This window comes from Rhopilema esculentum, chromosome 2 (assembly GCF_057945365.1).
Source record: "Rhopilema esculentum isolate cy_ngs chromosome 2, ASM5794536v1, whole genome shotgun sequence".
Taxonomy (NCBI): domain Eukaryota; kingdom Metazoa; phylum Cnidaria; class Scyphozoa; order Rhizostomeae; family Rhizostomatidae; genus Rhopilema; species Rhopilema esculentum.
This window is the reverse complement of record NC_142816.1, coordinates 6704456-6719548: the sequence shown is the minus strand read 5'-3', so window position 1 is coordinate 6719548 and position 15093 is coordinate 6704456. Positions and strand designations below refer to the sequence as shown.

Genomic DNA, 15093 nt, shown 5'->3' with positions numbered 1-15093 from the left:
GATGCCATTTACAATTTTATACCATGATCAAAATTATGCAACAAGTACACAAGCTCCTCCAACTGCTTTAATTTTTTCTTCTGCCCTCCGACTGAAGAATTTAGCCTTGACAATGACGGGTTGCTTTGGCAAAACTCCTTTGCCGAGAACTTTGTAGAACCCCTAAAAAGAGAAAAAACATTAAGGAAAGGAATATATTAGCTTTTCATTAGTTACTGCCTTACCGATTACAATAAAAAAGAGGAGCTTGTGAAGTTACCGTCTTGTGAAGGTTTATCTTGTTTCTTGAAAATAAAACCTGGAATGAAATCTGATTAATCTTCCAATTCTGAAAGTGGCTATCCTGATTTATATAATCAAAACATCCAGAACAATATTTGGTTAGCCCAGAGCCTGATTTATCCTCTGCATCTTCGTTCCTCTCTTTCATGCAGACACTCAACTTTATGTGAATCTGGTACACTGGATAGCTTCAAAGCAGTCAAGCTTTACAACAAGAATATCACTTTAATGTGTACCAAATATCACTGATTACCAACTTTGCCCTAACCAAAGTCCTTAATGCACTTACATCTCTCAAACTGCACCACTTATCTTTATAACATGATAACATGGTGCAATTTGAATCAAAGAATCCAAGACGTTGCACAGAGGCAAGAGAAATTCACATTGTGTTGACCAGGCTTTACAGAAGTTAAAGAGAAGTAGAGAAGCAATAACGTCACCCAAAACCTTAAAAATTAGGAGATTTGATACATAATTCCAAAACTCCAAAAAAACGAATTCAAGCAAATGTAAATAAACTTACTGCTTGGATAACATCAATGACAGGAGCATTTCCGTCTTTTTTAGCTGCATAAACAGTTCTTGTCTGCTCACTTACAAGTGACCATAGTTTATCTAAGTTGACAGTTGGGCAGTGATACTTGTTATTTGTTTTGTGGAAATATCTCATACCAACTTTACCAAAGTAACCTGGATGGCTTAAAAAGTAAAAAAGCACTTTTATTTCAAATAAAGTAGAAAAAGACACAAGAAAAGCATGATGGCAAATAAAGGCCATACATATTATCAAAAATAAAATCTCTGGTTAATTGCATGAACTATCAATGGACAGCATTTATTATTATTGATTATATGACACAAACATTCTGCTTTTCAGTAGAACTCGCAGCTTTCCAGAATGTACAGATTCTGCCAACATCACTTTTAATTCACACCTGGATATAATTGTTTTCTTATTTTCAGTTGGTTTAAGTACCTACAGATGCTATGTATCCCCTTTTCATGCCATGTTCAGATTCACACAGAACCAAAGACTTAACTTGTTATCTAGTTCATTGCAGCAATGTCATAATAAATGTTTGACTTACTATTTGTCAAACAGAATTCTGTGGTGATGGAGTCCACCAGCATTTCCTCTACCACCAGGATGCTTTCGGTGCTTACCTAGAAAGTACAAAATATATATAATTCAGTCTTTTTCAAAAACTAAACATGTAACAAATAGGACATCACCTTCAAATACACAAGAGTCATAATAAATTGAGACAGCCAAATTGGAATCTTTGACAGATGTGCAGGGGATCTGTTTCATGTCCATTAAAATTGCACATTTGCAAAAAGCACAGATAAAAACTTTGTGCAGCTGAAATTAATTACCTTAAAAATACTATGCAACGCTTGGTTATACATTTCAGAGAAAAACAGCTGGAATAGAAATTGTGCTGCTGCAAACGCCGCCGGTATTTGATGTGAGCGTTTGCAACCATACAAGGAAAAAATTCCAATCTGGGAAGAAAGTATCAAGAATTTACCAAAATGATTTGACCATTTTCATGCTGCAACAATTTTGTTTGAGACTGATCAAGAAAATTTACCTTATACTGAGCTTAAAAAGAATAAATTTCCACTCCACAGCAGACAGCTATTTACTGTGACTGAAAGTTGGGAGACTCAAAACATTGTAGGATATTCACTGCACACTGCCAAATGGGATTAGTTGCTTTAGCAATATTACTTAGCTGGCATGCACCTGGGCCCTTTAACTAAATCAACTTATTATTTTGGCTACCCAAATTACCTGGATGTTTTAGGTAAGAACACATCCAATAAGAGGTCTGTAACTTGCTTGCATGCAAAAATATCAAATATTGCTTTAAAAATAAGTTTCAAATATTGCAAGGCCTAATACTAGGGAATCAAAATATTTTAGTTTCCTCAAATGTAAAATCATCAATTACTTGAATGGCTTTGAAGAAAGAAAATATTTCCAGACTTATTCTTCTAACAATTTTCAAGTATTGTACCACCAAAAAATGTTTACTTGTCAGAAAATAATAATATTTATATGAAATCATAGAACGCTTTTGACAAAAAAGGACATGATAGTCCAAAAGACACGAGAAGCAGGCAGCAAAACACTGTCTTTAAAAACAAAATTGGGGAGGGGGTTCCTTCTTATGGATAATATTATAGTCTGAAGCAATTTATAATCTACAGGACTAATAAAAATTTGGCCAGGAAATTCATATTTTATTCAGTTAACAATTCAAACGCTATATAGAAACTTACCAACGCGCCCGTGGCCATGGCTAACGTGGCCTCTCAACTTTCGGGTCTTCTTTAGCCTGGCAGTCTGTAAAGAAGAAGTATAATTTTCAAAACCAAAGATAATTTTCTCAAGATTATAGTCTGAATCATTTCAAAAAATGAGCAGGAATAACATAGGCATGAATTTGTGTCGAAATACCTCTAGATTAAACAGAAACAAGCGGATTTTCAATGAAAAAGGAGAGGCCTAACTCACCATTTTGGAATGATTTTGGAAAGAACGAAGAGGCCAACGAGAGACAACTAGAGCCCAGACCTTTCGTTTAGTGAAAATCAACAACAACAACAGCAACAACAACATTTTGCCGTTGCTTGATGTTAATTTTTCGATAATTTGAGAGGTTGATTTCTCTGGATTTACATACTATAAATTGTTTCTAAGATGACAAAAACACCAGTTTTGCATGATATGTTAAGTAGCATGGTGTACATGAAAATAAAAAGAGTACCGAGCTGATGACGTCACAAAAATTTTTTAGAGTGTTTCAGTTAATACATTAATATATTTACGAGTACATTTAATAATACATTTAGAGCAAAATCAGTTGTTACAAATTGGCTGAGATATGGCCACATTAGAACAGGCTTTTTTACCGTCAAATCACTAATATTGTCTTGGTTCATATTATGAACCAAGACAATGCCTCGAACAAGCGCCCCTTCAAATAAGAGCCCCCCCTCGAAAAAGCGCCCATCCTTCAACCTTCAGAAACGGCGCTTATTCGAAATTTTAACGAAAACATAATTGGAAGGCAATTCAACAAGAAAGATTAATGAACAACACAGTTTGCACCCAAATCTACTTTTTAAATAAGCGCCCCCTCGATTAAGCGCCTCCTTCGAATAAGCGCCCACTTTAGAGCCTCAAAAATTAAATAAGCGCCCGGGCGCTTATTCGAGGCATTACGGTAAGTCAGACCAGAATAACAGTAATCCATTAGCAAACCTGAAATCTTCCATTGGCCACATCCAGGGACGCCGGAGCGACCAAGAGGCGGTGGAGGGAGCAGCCTTGAGCTAAAGGGCCACATCAAACCAGATTTTGAATATATTAAACTGGTTTTGTATATTGGGACTTATTCTGTGCTGCTCTTTCAGAGTAATGGTCAAAAAGAAAAAATTCCAAATGCAGATGACGTCACACCTCGATACTCTAATTGAGCCTCGGTGCTATAATGTTAGTTAAAGAGTGTAATTTCAGTTAACTACACTCATTTATTTTTATAAGAATCTCGTTATAAACCAGGGGTCAGAGGAGGCGTAAAACCCCTGGTAAAGATCAACTTCTAATTTGTCTGGAAACTTCTGATTTTGTCAGAAATATAACACGGTTGCCTATTTTATATCTAAGCGTAACATTTCGAAAGGGAAGATTTTACAGTTGAAAATAACGATTTCTTCTGTTGTTTTGAATCAGATTGCCAATCTTCTTCTTAAAAAAAATCTTCAAGAAGAAGGCTTCATGACATTCAACTACAACTATAATTAGAAGTTCATCTTCTGTTTTATCTCAGTCCCAATGTAGATTTTATACTCAAATTTATGAAACATAGAAATGCTTTTTAGATTTTTGTTGGGAAATCTAAATTTCTCGCCACCCCTATGCATTTCTCTAACGTCATTGCTGAGCTGAGTTTGAAGTTCCCAAAAGCGTTTTAGGGATGTTGTGCTGGGGAGTCTCTACCCCCTTGCATATGCAAAAAAGCAGCTATTTACTCTTATTTTCTGCGTTTTACAGTGAGATCTTTCCCTCCAGTTCTTTGTATACTTGCAAACCTTCTTGAGTGTCATTCTCATTTCTTTGTTTAAAAATTTTCATGATTGAATTTGTGCAAATATACAAATTGGATCCATTTGAAGACAACAGTAAGTAGCCAAATTTACAAATTGTAAAAAATAGCAAAATCTTTTTAAATGCAGATAGAGAATAACAATTCCAAAATGTTTCAAGGGTTTAGCATTTGTACATGTGACAAGTAAATATCACTTTTCAAACTAAAAACATTGCTTCCAAAAATGACTGAAGGTGAATGATGATACAATAATAATTGCAGAAAAAAAGCAGAAAGTCCTTGAAAAGCAGAAAAAAACAGACAACCTCCCCCCTTTGAAATTGACCCATTACCAGTCAAGTAACCTTTAATTCTAATTTACAAACAAAAGTACAGCTTTGCAGAGTGATCTTAAGAAAAAGCAGGCAACTGCTAAGGAGCAAGCACAAGTTTTTCCACGGATGGTTGTTTACATTACTGTACTCTCCTCACTGTTGGGCACACTTTCCCTTGAAACGACTTGTTTTATGTTGTGCTCTCTGGGAAAAGCCAAAAGACAGACTACCACTTTGATATAACTTGGAAATTAGCAACTAGAGACTATAGGCAGGGAGACAATTGAGTATTGCTTCATTTTCATATTACAATGACAATGACAGAGCAATTAACGGTATGATTTTTGGTAGCGAGCACGAGCTCCAGGTCCTCCAAATTTCTTGGCCTCACAGCGCCTTGGATCAGCAACAAGAAGAGAGCGATCATATTGGACCAGAATGTCCTTGATTTCTTTCTTTGATGCCTCATCAACAACTGTAGAACAAAGAAAACCAGATGCAGAAATTAGTTCCTGTTAGAATTCTTCACAACATAGTTATATAATACTGCAGACAGGGCAGGGGTGCAATGGGACTTGCCATTTAGGGGCCTTGGAGAAGGCAACATTTTCCTACAACTGAGACAAAATAGAATAATTTCTATGTGGTCTTTAGTCCCCCTGTCCTCTGTGTTGCTGATTGCTTGATATGATAAATCTTTACAAATTATAACTATCGAGATATAGCAAATTTCATGATGATACAAAAGTCTTGAACATGTCATATTCTGTTAATAATACCACATGGAGGCAAGAGGATGAAACAGCAGAAAGTGATTTTAAGCTTTGGAAAGATTTGCATCAAAAGCATCTTTTTAAGGTAATGCTTAGAAATAGAATAATTGACAAAAAGATACATAACTGCAAATAATTTGCTGAGCCATGCAATTGAAATATAAACTTTAACAAATCTTTCCTTTAAAGCATGCTAAAACTATAGAAAATCAAATGAATAAACTCATCAATTAATATAGAGAGGATATGAGTTTCAACTGGGTGGGTACTCACATTTCTGATAAAAGGCAACCAATGACTTTGAAATAGCTTGCCTGATGGCTAAAGAAAAAAAACAACATTGTCTTACAAGAGGAAATAAAACAGCAATCAAACATAAATTAGCCGCAAAGCAACACAACTAAGCAGTAGCACCATGTCAGTATTCCTTAAATTTAACAATGACAGGTTCCCTCGAGGATAAGATAGGGGTCTGGTATAAACAGGATGGGTGGAGAAGTCTTCACAATAACAAAAGCAGGGTGCATGGCTAGCAATCCCTTAATAATTGTAATCAAATATAAAATAGATGGTGGCTTCTTAAAAAATAAAAAATGTGTTTATTATATGACAGTAATTGGAGATCCCTCAATGCTTACACATCATAAAAATACTTATATAAACATATTCAATAGCTCCTAACTATAAAATATCAAATAGATGTTTGGCTATAAAACAACTTGATTAACTCATGATAAATGGTTAGATCTAATGAAAGTGGATATAAAGCTAGATATGATAGAAAATTAAGTTAGATATGATGACTGGGAATAGGTACATTTGCTTATTTTCCTGTTTTTTGGGTCTATCATTAAACATTTTATGATTCACTTCTGTGCACATTCAAACATTAATGCTGGATAAAAGAATTAAATCCCTTATATATAAAAACATTATTTGGATGCAGCATGTTGCAATTCAATTGCGAGAGATATAAACATAAAAAGCAAGCAGCAGATTGAAACCATAACACAGATGTTGGCAAGGGCTAACAAATATTTGCAACAAACTTACCATAAAGCTGTGAGACATGTCCACCACCTTTGACTCTCACCCTGATGTCAACACTAGAAAATCTCTCCTTACCAAGCAATAGAACTGGTTCCATTATCTAGCAAGAGCACAAAATTTATTGAACAGTGCCTAGAAGTTGAGCTATTAAAACCAGGAACAACCAAACCAAAGATAAACTGGAAAAATAGCACTGATTTGTATGCATATACAACATGGGGAAACCTGTTATAACCGACCCATCAGCAAACTTTTAGTGGCCCTTAGACATTCAAAATTAAATAATCAAAGAAAGGTAGACAAATAAACTTTCTGTTTGTGCCTATATCTCTCTATGTAGTTGATGTGTAAAAGAGGGCAAACTTAATTTTAAGAAGTATGATTCTTCTCATTTGAATGTTCAATTTATTTTTATTCTAATGCTTAATTTGTTTTTTTTCTCTTAAAGTATTTCTATAGTAGGGTTAAAATCGAATGCATAAAATTGTCAGGCAATCAACTTCTTAACATAATCAGTGTCATTTAATATCAAGATCTTGACTATTGTTCCAAAACAGTCATTCTCAACATATTAGATATGCCTTTACTTAATGCATAAAAGCACATAAGATAGAAATCATCTTTAGCTAGAAATTGATTCATTCAATCAATCATGATGGAAAACCAAAATCAAAAGAAAAATCCATGCAATAATCTCCAAACATAGTTTCAGAAGAGTCAGGGACAAAATCATTTGAATTGTATGGTGCATTTTATGGAGAAGGCTAAGCCTAATCTTTTGACAAGTGAGAAGCAATATGTGGTTGAAATTGAGTCCTAGCATGTAACAGATAAATTTAACCAAGCATATTAACTTATGATCAATGCTGCTCACACCATGGTGCCAAAAATATTTTCTGTGAAAGTAGATTCCAGTCCCTATATTAATCTCAGTCTTAATCATGGTTTGTCTTAAAAGCTCAGCTGCTAAAAAAATTCTGATCGTGAGTGGCTGAGATTTCTGTGAGATGGTGAATGTGAATAATGTGCACAAAGAATTTCTTTCCAATGGAAAGAGACTAATTCCCACAGTCCTTTGTCAGCTCAAATTTAGCTGCTTACAGGCGAGTTGAAATAATATTTTCTCCTAATTTGACTTAACCTATGTCACCAGATTTTTATATTTACTTTAACACTTTCTGCTAACATTTTCATCTAGAAAAACTTCTGGGAGCTACGTTCCCAAGTTCAGATGGAGACTTTTTCCACCTCTGATGTGGAATATTTTGTATCTCTGGTATTGAAGATCTTTTTCAAAGGAAAAGGACCAAAATCTCAGCAAGAATTTGTTTTTGGAAGGAGCTTCCCTTACAGATGAAGTTTATTAGCTTTAAATTTGTTACAAATTCAGACAATGGGCATGTAGATGCACACTTCAACTAGTGGCTTTGACCTGGCTGGTCTGATTCTAACAAGCTGGCTAGATAGAAGCACTATAAAGAAAATAGCTCCATTTCTAATACAGGACAGATCAGAATTTAAGCACATACAGGGAAAAATATGTTCTCTTGAAATTTTAGCTAAATTCATTTCAACTTTGGCTATAGGAAGGAAATATGTTATCTGGCCAGATAACCTGTAATATTTTTTTGATCCAATCAAAGTTGCTTTCTGGTCCGACCTGCTTCTCCTTGGTATGGAATGTTGTAAATTTGGCTGAAAAGTGGCTGTCCCTTACATTTCAAGTTAACAGATATAAATATTCCTCCAGTCATACATAAATATTTGGAAAACTCTGGATACTAAAACTTTTCCAGCCATGCACATACTTTTGCTTTCTAGGCAGGGAGAAAATGTAGCTCGCAGTGGATAGATGGAGTAATAGAGTGCAGCATGAAATTGATAATAAGATTTTTTACAAAGTAAACAAACCTTCATACTGAGTGTTTGAGGCTGCACAAGGTGGATTGGCACACCATTTACTTTGATCAGGCCATTGCCTCTTTTGCAATATGCAACAGCAGTTGCAGTTTTCTGATGACAAAAGAAAATCAGGTATTAAAATCAAAGAGAACTCGTTTTGGATGAAAGTTAAAGAACCTATACTATGCAAAAACGCACAATCCAATAAGGTCACAATATATAATTGTGTTCCAGCAAAACTTCATTATCAGATTTTAAAACATCCTGTTCATGATTTACTCAATATTCAGATTACATTATGGCGATCGTTCTTTAAAGACGTTGATGTTTATCACCATTCACCAAAATAAAACTAAATTGCTCTATTTGCTTAAGGCTATCAATTTCCAGAAACGTAAGTTAAGATGAACTTAAAGACATCATAACTACAAAATCTAACAATTAGCAAGTTTCAGGCCAGGTTTTTACCTAATAATCCTATTAAACAGTTGTACACTGCATATAGCGGGCCTAAAATCTTTTAGGCCAGATCAAGAAATTCGAAATTACCAACCTTTCTTCCGAAAACTTGAACGGACTGATTATGAGCCATGTTGGAAACTAAAAATATACAGTAGGTAAGAGTTTCTTATCGGATATAATCAACAAAAAAGATTCATCTAAACCGAAATTTTGTGTATCATGTATAGGAGATACTTTGGCATACCGTGGCGACACTTGGATCACGGCGTAAAGAAAGAGCATGGTAGATTCGAGTCGACTCGGGCCCAGATCACCTGTCTCCTCCGCAGCCCAACACAGTTAGCGAAAGACCCATCTCATTGGAAAGACCGATCGAAAAATGTATTACATTAGTTTTTATACAAGTATTCAGGGGTTCGCCAAAACGGGGGGTGCGGGGGCGCTGTACCCCCAAACACTTTGTCCGTCGGGACAAAAAGGATTTTTTCAGAAAAAAGGAAGAAGTCATTTCTCACCCTGTAGTATAATTGTAACTTTTTTGCGATAATGGCATTGTATCAACATTCCTGTAGCAGTTGAACTTTCAACGTATGGCACTTAAGTATAAATTTTACCTGTCCCAAAAGCAGCATATAAAATTACCTGTCTTAAGACCACACCCTTAACGAGTGAAACACGCCCTTTTTTACGCAAAAGTCACTCCTGTACCCCTCGGGAAAAAATTGGCCCCGCCTCTTTAAGATACTGGAAAATTAAAAAAATGAACAAATTGACTATTTTAAGTTGTCATTTTCGTGCATGTTAGTTTTTCGTGGGCTTTTGGCCCCCTTTGAAGAATTGGATCATCTTCTACGCCCCCTGATTCCTGGTCTCTGGGGGAAGCAAGTGCCCCTCCAGCCACCAAGCCATTGATCAATATGATTGCTACAAGGAGTTGATCTTGAATTTTGAAAAACATTATGGCAGCTTTTACTACGAACACAAATATACCTTTTAAGGTTTTATAGGCTGCCAGCCTCGTATCCCCTTACTCGATATACTATTCTTCTTTAACCACGAGCCAAGCTCAAATTTCTGTCCAGTTTCAGGCACTTTCAAAAATCAGGGGTACCTGACACACACAGGCGTCCAACCAGTGGCGGAAATTCAGGCTTTCGTTTGGAGGGAGGCCCCCCAGGCCTACGCGTCTAATTTTAAAGAAACTACACATTTTGATAAAAATATATGATTTTTTGACGGGACCCTTTAGAAATCTTTTCTGATAACGCTATAGTTAAGTAGCAAGAACAACAATCCATTTATGATATCAAGATCGATATATAATTTAAGACAATTGATGATACAAGAGGTCGACCGATCACACTTTTGACAAGTCTTACGTTCATTTTATGCATTTCATCTTGTTTTCGTCAGATGGAAATACGTTTAAAAATTATGTTTATTCGGAAGAATGCGATGGAAATTTCGGTTAATCTTTACGGAATTGAAATTAAATTTACAATTCACATGCAGTTTTAGATTTTGGTCAGATATTGTTTATTGATTATTTAGTACTGGCTAATATTTCACCAGCAATGCTACGTTCAAATTTTGCAAAAAGGGCACAAAAAGGTTATCGAGGTCCCTGGGGTCAAAAGGGAAAACGCAGAAAATTTACGCCCTTTTCAATTTGGCCATTACGCAATTACGAAATTTGGCAAAATCCTATTCAGAACGATTTCTTGGAGTAATTTCGACACGTTAAACGGTTGTCAATTATCCGATGATAGCCCGAATTTCGGGCGGCCCGAGCCCCCCCCCAAACCCCCATAATTCCCGCCACTGCATCCAACGAAGGAGGCCAGGTGCCATTCTCAACATTTTTGCCAAACAAGAATTTTATGACAATATTTTTGGTTTGCATATTTTGTTTGCCCAAAAACCCTTTCCTGTATTTGATACCTAGAAAACATAAGAGTAACATCACTTTTTAGCATCTAAATTTATTCTATTTGGCAAGTTGACCCAAAATAGAAGACGGACCCCTCCCCCCCCCACTCCGTGTCTATGTGCTAACTGACCCATCAAGGCCTGATTTGATAGTTTTGTCCCTTTTGCTTGCATCTTGAACATGTTCAAATCACATGGTCAATTTTTGTTTTCGGGTGCCGGGTGGGTGCTCTTCCCCATGTTCCCATCTAGAAAGTGTTGCAGCTGCACATCTAAGTTATAATTTCAACTTAATTTCAAAAGTTACCAAATTATAAGATTGTAACATGCTCATCCAGCAAAAATGACCCATTCTCTAAAAGTGTCCACAGGGCTGCCACTGTTGAGACGGGCCCTTGAGCAAAAGCCCATTTTGGGGCAACGCCCTGTTTTCGTTTCCAGAAAAGCCCTTGCTCTGAATTTGAAGGTAAAAACGGGGTTTGTACGTTGCTTTTTAGCGTGGTTAAAATGTTCTTTTTCTAAACCTTTTTCACGAACATTCGGCCTGGTTTTTTTTTTTTTTTTTTATACAAATTAGGTATGGTTTCAGTGTTACAAATTAGAACAAATTTCGACTTATTACCCATTGATTTGCAAAACCTTTTACAGTACCACTTTACGAGCTTTTTAAAGGCGAAAGCGTTGATTACATCAGTAGAACCAATCTTTTTAGCAAAATCAATTTGATTACTCAGCAAAGCAAAGTCATTCAGTCGTCCCTGCATCATTGTTGGAGGGACCGTTCCTTGTTATTTTGACGAACCTACTTAGTTAGCCTGCGTTCAAGAAATTTGAAAAATGTCTTAACATAAACAACACAGAATTGTATTCAAATACTTCAAAATTCATTTCGGGTTTTTCGGGACCCTAATGGGAGAATGCCTTTCCATTTATGGGAGAATGCCTTTCCATTTATGGGAGAATACCATTTTTGTAAAATTTTCTTGAATATCACAACATTTTCAATCCCATTTCAATACCCTAAACAATAAATAACCAAGAGAGATGTTTCAAGATATAAAATTTTAAGGATTCTCCCTAATATTTGGTTTTCTTTGAAACTTTGTTTTCACTTCTCAGACCCCAAATATTGAATTTTTCTCAAGCTGTAATTGTCAGACCCTAAATATTGAATTTTTCTTAACCTTTGGAGACCTCCAGTGGTTGTTGCGATTTTAAAGGGGTTTCCGTATTAGCATAATTATGGATGGTGACAAAGATTTACTTTATCAATTTGAAGCAGAGAAACGCTTCTATTTTCCATAAAATGTGAATAAAATGTTTCCCAATGAGAGGCATTTTTTGTTGGTCAAATTACAGTATTTGTCTTTACGATTACAATTATCAAAAATGTGATAACTATAACACGAATAAAGGGCAATAATTTCTTAACCACACATTTTGCTATTAAACTGCTGGTAAAAATCTTGGCACAAAATAAATTGTGCATAACAGTTCATTCTTTTAGTACTTAAATAAGGAAGAGATGACTGAGAGGAGAAGAATGAGCGTATCCCAAAATATAGTGACAAGAAAAACAAGTTCCTGCAAATGTACAGTTTGTAACAGTTCCAAGGAAATCAGACAATTTCTTTCAAACAACACTGTTTGGATCTTGCCCCATCTTATTTGTAACCTGAAACAGAATTAAACAGAACAATAAATATAAAGTTTACATTGAAACATGAAAACAAACAGCAACCATCTTATGATATACTGTGAATTTAATAAGCTATTAGTTTAAATTTTTAAACACCAAAGGTCAAAGATGCAGCAAAATAATAAAAGGGTGTTTGTTTAATATTTAAATTGTCAATATAGCTTGTTTGTCAGACCAAAGTTTCAAAATTTGAAATCAAACTGCTTACCCAACTTATCCCTGGCAAATTTAAAATATGACCAAGAACTGGAACTCTCCTTAAGAAATTGATAACAACTGGAAAGAAACCCCTAAAAGAAATATGTAAAAAGCAATATTTACAGGATGTCTTTAGACAACAACAGAAAATTCGAAATGGCCAGTACAACAAGGACCTTAATTGTGCTATTCTTCAAGCAATTATAAATAATTTCTGAAAACCTAAATGATCCAAATGCACCCTGCTCCTAAAAAAATTTATTTTTCAATCTTCAATTGTTCATTGAATCATCCTGATATAAAATAAGCAAAATATGCATTCCATTCAACCCAGAAGCAGCAACCATTCATGTATCACCCACACTTGCTGGTAGTGAGTAGTGAGTCTGGTCCAATCCTGATGTCAATCATATGAAGAACCATATACCAATGTAAATGGATTAATGGCTTTTATGCTGTAAATCACTGTTCAAAATCATTATTGGTTTACATTTAAATTCATATATATGTATATAAAGTGTCAAAAAAGTGTAATGTCTGCAATTAAATCTAAATTGTAAGTATCTATCAGCAGATTTTTGCATAAAATCTACATAAAATTTTATATAATAAATATATTGCAGGAAACATACCTAAATAAAAGTATGAATCCATAGATTTCAACAAGCATCCCAACAACTGGCCACCCAAGCAAAACAACCATTACTCCACCAAGAAATAATGCACTTCCTTTCAGTTTGTGTTTTTGGAAGAAAAATCTGAAAGTTCTTTCTAATCCTATCACCAATGACAAACCAGATATGAAGAGAATCTAGAAAAGTAAGCAATACAGTTGTAGACTACAAACCTATAACAAGGTATCATAAATGAAAGCAACATAGAATCAACTTTAAGAACAACAGAAAAAGATAATTAAGCTTACATTTCCAATGGCCAGGAGCCCTCTGTCAAAAAATAACATCATTCCAAGGAAGAGGAACAGGAGTCCAAATCCGGTTACACCAATCCCGATTTCTGAAAAAATGGAAAGATCAAATTCATCCAGTCTGCAGCAACTAAATTTCATAGAAAAAGCGCAATTTCATTGCAATGGTTTAATCATGGCTATAATCAAACAAAATCATATTCTCTGTTTTAGCTGGACATTATTGATTTTGCGCCTAATAAATTAAATACACTTGTCAAAAATGGACCTCAGACTTGAAATCATCATGTTGAATTAGTCTATACTGACAATTTAATGCTATTTGAAACATGAGTTGCTCTGTTTTGAATAGTTACATATATATTATAAAGATTTGACTGAAATCAAATCTGAAATTTGTAAATTAATTTTTCTGCACAGGGAATGTCTGATATTCAATTTTGCAGATATCGAATATGTCATGAAAAATCATTCACAGAATTTGTTGCAAATGCTTTCGAAGATATTTTGAATTCTTTGATTCTCTTGCAGTTATCAGTCAGAACTCTAAACAGTGGAATTTTTCAGGGAACATAACCACAAAAAACAAATAATGTGTGCGGAATCTATAGCAGATTCTTAATAATGTGCAGGCAGAATGAAGGATGAAAACTGAATGTTTCCCACCGAGACCAAACTTTCCAGTCTGATGCTAGTCCAAATGACATGAAATTTTTGGCACAGACTAATGTCAACACAATGATTCAAATTCTATGATCAATTTTTGGCAAATATGAAAATAAAAAATTACACCACTAACACAGAAAATATATTTTCAAGAATTTCGAACATCAAGAAAAGTCCAAAATGACAATAAACAACAAGATAAAAACAACATCACAAATTGGTAATCTTGAAATTTTCGAACTGATTCTGTTTTCAATAAGAATGAAAAATGCCTCTCCAAACGACAAGTGCTTTAAAAGCATAAGGTACTTGGTTGCTTTATTGCAATTGTGTTGTGTAACACAATACCCCAACACTTCATAATCAAAAGTTTGTAAATAAAAGTTGTATTATAATTATAGGTGATAATTACTTTGGTAGTCGCTAATTGGCAACATCTTTGGTTATTTCAAGTGTCTCCGTCTTGAAGAAAGTCTCTACGTTGGCTTTTTGGTTAAAGTATGATAAGAGCTAAACCTGGAGCTCAAACTGATCTTTTAGTTTTAGGCCCGAGGCAAACTATCGTTGATTCACGCAATGTCAACGTTGAATGGATCTTTCTATTCCGGAAAGTAACCTTTGCTTCGTCCTCTTCACAGTCAGATTATAGCTTGTTAATCTGTGTCCATCTTATTGCAATTTTTTTAAAATAATCTCAGAACTCTGCCACGAAAATGGCCTTGTATTCACAAACCATGATCATTTGCTGCTGCAACAACATCAACAACAA

General features: G+C 34.9%; 3 protein-coding genes across 3 annotated transcripts; all 3 read right to left on the bottom strand.

Moving 5' to 3' along the window:
* Positions 1-2: 2 nt before the first annotated feature.
* LOC135695664 (large ribosomal subunit protein uL15-like) lies at positions 3-2929 on the bottom strand. Its single transcript, XM_065214830.2, has 5 exons — positions 2810-2929; positions 2575-2638; positions 1374-1449; positions 809-983; positions 3-162 (listed from the first exon to the last, which is right to left on the bottom strand). The coding sequence occupies exons 1-5, from the start codon at positions 2912-2914 to the stop codon at positions 34-36; spliced, it is 549 nt and encodes a 182-aa protein (XP_065070902.2). The 5' UTR covers positions 2915-2929; the 3' UTR covers positions 3-33.
* A 2079-nt stretch (positions 2930-5008) lies between these two features.
* Positions 5009-9258, bottom strand: LOC135695665 (small ribosomal subunit protein uS9). Its single transcript, XM_065214831.1, has 6 exons — positions 9152-9258; positions 8999-9045; positions 8455-8556; positions 6547-6643; positions 5767-5814; positions 5009-5195 (listed from the first exon to the last, which is right to left on the bottom strand). The coding sequence occupies exons 2-6, from the start codon at positions 9035-9037 to the stop codon at positions 5050-5052; spliced, it is 432 nt and encodes a 143-aa protein (XP_065070903.1). The 5' UTR covers positions 9038-9045; positions 9152-9258; the 3' UTR covers positions 5009-5049.
* Positions 9259-12259: 3001 nt separating this feature from the next.
* On the bottom strand, positions 12260-15091 carry LOC135695666 (vesicle transport protein GOT1B). The gene is made up of 5 exons (XM_065214832.2): positions 14737-15091; positions 13656-13747; positions 13366-13544; positions 12744-12825; positions 12260-12511 (listed from the first exon to the last, which is right to left on the bottom strand). Exons 1-5 carry the CDS (start codon positions 14759-14761, stop codon positions 12470-12472), a joined length of 420 nt encoding a protein of 139 aa, XP_065070904.1. The 5' UTR covers positions 14762-15091; the 3' UTR covers positions 12260-12469.
* Between the last annotated feature and the right edge of the window lie 2 nt (positions 15092-15093).

What these genes read in the sequence shown, in the direction of transcription:
- LOC135695666 (XM_065214832.2), bottom strand. Translation starts at nt 14,761, where the DNA reads ATGTTGCCAATTAGCGACTACCAAA. An exon ending in GGCTCCTGGCCATTGGAAAT is followed by an intron (nt 13,545 to 13,655) that starts GTAAGCTTAATT and finishes TTACTTTTCTAG; the next exon opens with ATTCTCTTCATATCTGGTTT. An exon ending in ATTTGCCAGGGATAAGTTGG is followed by an intron (nt 12,512 to 12,743) that starts GTAAGCAGTTTG and finishes ATTCTGTTTCAG; the next exon opens with GTTACAAATAAGATGGGGCA.
- LOC135695664 (XM_065214830.2), bottom strand. Translation starts at nt 2,914, where the DNA reads ATGTTGTTGTTGCTGTTGTTGTTGTTGATTTTCACTAAACGAAAGGTC. An exon ending in AGAATTCTGTTTGACAAATA is followed by an intron (nt 984 to 1,373) that starts GTAAGTCAAACA and finishes TTACTTTTTAAG; the next exon opens with CCATCCAGGTTACTTTGGTA. An exon ending in TCATTGATGTTATCCAAGCA is followed by an intron (nt 163 to 808) that starts GTAAGTTTATTT and finishes TTCTCTTTTTAG; the next exon opens with GGGTTCTACAAAGTTCTCGG.
- LOC135695665 (XM_065214831.1), bottom strand. Translation starts at nt 9,037, where the DNA reads ATGGCTCATAATCAGTCCGTTCAAGTTTTCGGAAGAAAG. An exon ending in CTCAAACACTCAGTATGAAG is followed by an intron (nt 6,644 to 8,454) that starts GTTTGTTTACTT and finishes TGCTCTTGCTAG; the next exon opens with ATAATGGAACCAGTTCTATT. An exon ending in GGTTGCCTTTTATCAGAAAT is followed by an intron (nt 5,196 to 5,766) that starts GTGAGTACCCAC and finishes TTTGTTCTACAG; the next exon opens with TTGTTGATGAGGCATCAAAG.